Genomic DNA, 3,660 nt, shown 5'->3' with positions numbered 1-3,660 from the left:
TCCCAGATATAAACCTAGTGGGAGTAACCCCCCACAGATGTGTGGGGGGTCACTCATTAGTAATTTACACTGACTCATTAGTAGTCAGTGTAAAATTGTGTTGTGTTTTGGGGAGGCTCAGGTCAGATGCAGACGACCTGATTTATAAATAACCTCGCTTTCCCAAAGTAACCAGACTGGTGGAGAACAGCACGAACCAAATCAGTCAGTGTCGCTGCTATCAATGGCAACCGAGACCTAAAAACAACAGCCCTGGTGATTGGACCATTGGTTGACTTTCTGATTGGCTGTCCCGACGGTCAGTCAGAGGCTGAACCTGCTGGTTCGTTTAAGCCTGAGATTTACGCATAGCCACAAATCTTCGCTCCTCTCACAGACGGGATCGTGCCGCAGCGTCTCCGCGCGCGGCACTGAGAGAGCATCTGCTGGGACATAATTTCACACAACAGCAGAAGAAGAACAAAAACGCGCAGTCCTCCTTCATCTCCTCCGGGGAGCGACCAGACGTTACACGTAAGCGTGTAAATGGAGTTTCAGTCGCTGTCGTGACTGCTGTTCGCCGCCTCTCACTCTGCTCGACGTTCTGCGTTCAAGCCGCAGCAGCATCCAAACCTCCGCATCTCTCCACCGCGCAGACATGGGAACCGTTCTCTCTATATCTCCCGCGACCAAGAAGGCGTCGATCATGGATGCCGAGGTCGCAGGAGACGGAGGGAAAAACGACAAGAGCCTCAAACGCCACTCAATGTTCGTGTCTCTGTCCTGGAAGAAGCTGGTGGCTAGTTCGGCCAAGAAGAGCGCAAAGAAAGTGACCCCGAACCCGCTGCCCACTCGAGAGCTGCCGTCCAGCCAGGTGGCTCAGCTCAACAGCGAAAACGTGAGGAAAACGCACCAGACCGAAGAGAAGAAACCGAAAGCGCCCATCCCCGTCCCGGTGCCCACGGTCCCCACGCAGAACAGCGAGTCTGTCGTGCAGAACGGGAGGCTGTCCTCGGTCCAGAAGCAGCCCAGCAGCGTGTCTCTGGTGTCACCCAGGCGGATAGTCATCCAGGCTTCAACCGGCGAGCTGCTTCGCTGTTTGGGGGACTTCTTGTGCCGCAGGTGTTACAAACTGAAACAGTTAAGCAGCGGAGAGGTGATCCTCTGGTTCCGAAACATTGACCGGACTCTTTTGCTCCAGGGCTGGCAGGACCAAGGCTTCATCACGCCGGCCAACGTGGTGTTCGTGTACCTGCTGTGCGAAGACACGATATCGGACAGCACCGACAGCCCAGCCGAGCTGCAGGGCACCTTTCAGACTTGCCTCTACCTCGCCTACTCGTACATGGGCAACGAGATCTCCTATCCGCTCAAGCCGTTCATGAACGAGACGAACAAGGACGTTTTCTGGGAGACATCGCTCCGGATCATCAACAGGATGAGTGCCAAAATGCTTCAGCTGAATGCAGACCCACACTTTTTCACCGAGGTTTTCCAGGACCTCAAAAACCAGCGCGACAGCAGCGAGTCGAACCTGGACCGCTGACATGGAAGCGAACAGACACTGGTCTAAGATGAATGTAAAGAAATCACACAGCTGTGGTTTTGGACGGAAAGGCCAACCTGGAAGGATTCTCCTGGCTGGGCTGAAATAGTCTCTCATGATGTTACACAACTTCAGTGTGGTGTTTAGGCTACAGTTTAAGAAATCTCATAAATGCATGCCAGTAGTAATATTGTCCCTTTTGTCTTGTCTCTTGGGTGACGCAGGGGTTGGCACTTGAATCTCCATTTCATTCAAGATTAGCCTATATTGTGAGTTAGTGAATGGATGTGGTTCCAGGCAGGACCGGAATAGATGTCTGAGCCGAGTTAAGAGGTGGAGCTGTCCGGGGTGCTGACCTGTGCAGCCATTTCCATCCCTGCTCTTCAGTCACTTTTCCACAACAGAGCCAAGCTTGGCTTAGAGGACCAAAATCAGCCCAGTACACTTTCAGCACATAAGCCTAAGCCTTGTAAGCACAGCCAGTATATACTGTGCTTTTTAAACATCTCAGTCAGCTGATAAGTAAGCTGCTGAACATGCATACCAGTGGGTTAAAAACACATTGCTTAGAATAACTGTAGATACGAGTCTGTGGGGAACATCGTTTCAATCTGTACACACTGGCTCGAGGTACACAAAAGGTCCACCTGCAGAAAACAAACACCACCACCATACTTCATGTGTGACTTTTTAACATCTGGTTGGCATGCAGCCGTTTTCAGTTCCTCATGAAATGAACAGCAGTCTCAGTTTGCATTAGCAGTGTGATTCTGTAGTAATGTAACTGTACAAAGGCTTTTGCTTCAAGTGGAACATGAGGACAAGGGGCAGAGGTGCCCCACATGAATGTGATATGTTGCACTAAAAGAGCCCCTGAGTGGGCATGCAAGGCCTCTTTTGTGCATTGCTTTCCAAACTGTGTTGGCCACTGCGATGAACTGCTTTGCAACACATTGCAGAGGTCAACTGAAGACTGAATCGATTGTACAGGTTTTCTTTGGTTTTTTCAGGAGATTTTTTTTGTTGAATTTCATATGTGCCAACTAATGAATGGCCTGAAACTCTGTGGTTTACATGTACATAACCCATGTTTTTGCTCTTTTTTTCCCCCTCTACCTGTTTTGAAGGTCGGTATGTACAATGTAGTTTGAGCAAAAACAAATAGAGCTTAATGATCAAAAGATATTTCGTCCTGTGCTGTAACTGTGCTGTTCGCCTCCATTTGCTGGCTTCAGTTCACTTTCAGTGCAGTCGATTCAGGATTCTTCAAAGTACAAATATTTAATGTAAAGATCTCATTACGGAGTGACAGGAGAGTATACTTTGCACACGTGTCATTGCAGTTTCTATAAGTTAAACGTGATCTGACTCTGAAACCAAACCTACAGCTCAGTCCTGACATGGTCCTTCTGGGTGATCATTGTGATGTGGTGTTGTGAATCCATTGCTTGGAAAGTGAATTAAAATGCTGCTATTTTGCACAGCTGTGAACAAACCTTTGATGTTTTTGCACAGTGCTAATGATAATGGTGATGTACCAGTGTTTCCTCTCAGGCGCTGGAGTGTTTGCCATTATGTCTGCAGTTACTGTGACCAGCTCTTGCTCTAGGATGATCTTCTGTGGAAAAAAATCTTTTGTACAGCTAATTTTTCCTAAATGTCATCGAGGAAAGTGTTATTTACGTGTGTGTGTGTGTGTTGTCTGTGGAGATGTACCACAGCTGCATTCACTCTCTCTTACATGTTAATAAAAGGTCAGTATAGTAATTGTTTATGGTGACCATGTTGAAATAAATCCAGACTTATTAGGGATCTCGTCTTTCTTGCAGTGTTTTTATTTATATCATTTTTCAATGATGTGTGCGTGTGCATGTGCATACCAGTATATATCCACACATGCTTGCTGAGTCTGTTTGTACAAACCTTGCAGTTTCTTGCAGGAGTAATTGGGCAGCCTCTTATCCATGCAGACCCCCCACTAATCCTTGATTTGCAGGGAACCCTTGAGACATGGTTATGCAATAGGAAAAAGTCCATGACGAATATGCTTACTGGGATGTGTCGGGATGTTATCATGGGTTGCCATGAGACTGAAACTCATGAGAGTTTATTGGTTGCCATGAAACTAGAATTCA

General features: G+C 47.5%; 1 protein-coding gene across 1 annotated transcript; it reads left to right on the top strand.

Moving 5' to 3' along the window:
* The first annotated feature begins 344 nt into the window (after positions 1-344).
* Positions 345-3,337, top strand: LOC146691368 (cyclin-dependent kinase 5 activator 1-like). Its single transcript, XM_085434753.1, has one exon. It carries the CDS (start codon positions 638-640, stop codon positions 1,523-1,525), a length of 888 nt encoding a protein of 295 aa, XP_085290879.1. The 5' UTR covers positions 345-637; the 3' UTR covers positions 1,526-3,337.
* The last annotated feature ends 323 nt before the right edge of the window (positions 3,338-3,660 follow it).

This window comes from Copadichromis virginalis, linkage group LG16 (assembly GCF_057382275.1).
Source record: "Copadichromis virginalis isolate Kocher_CV1m ecotype Utaka linkage group LG16, C_Virginalis_male_GT1.1, whole genome shotgun sequence".
NCBI lineage: Eukaryota > Metazoa > Chordata > Actinopteri > Cichliformes > Cichlidae > Copadichromis > Copadichromis virginalis.
The sequence above is the reverse complement of the archived record's forward strand: the minus strand, read 5'-3'. Positions and strand labels throughout refer to the sequence as shown.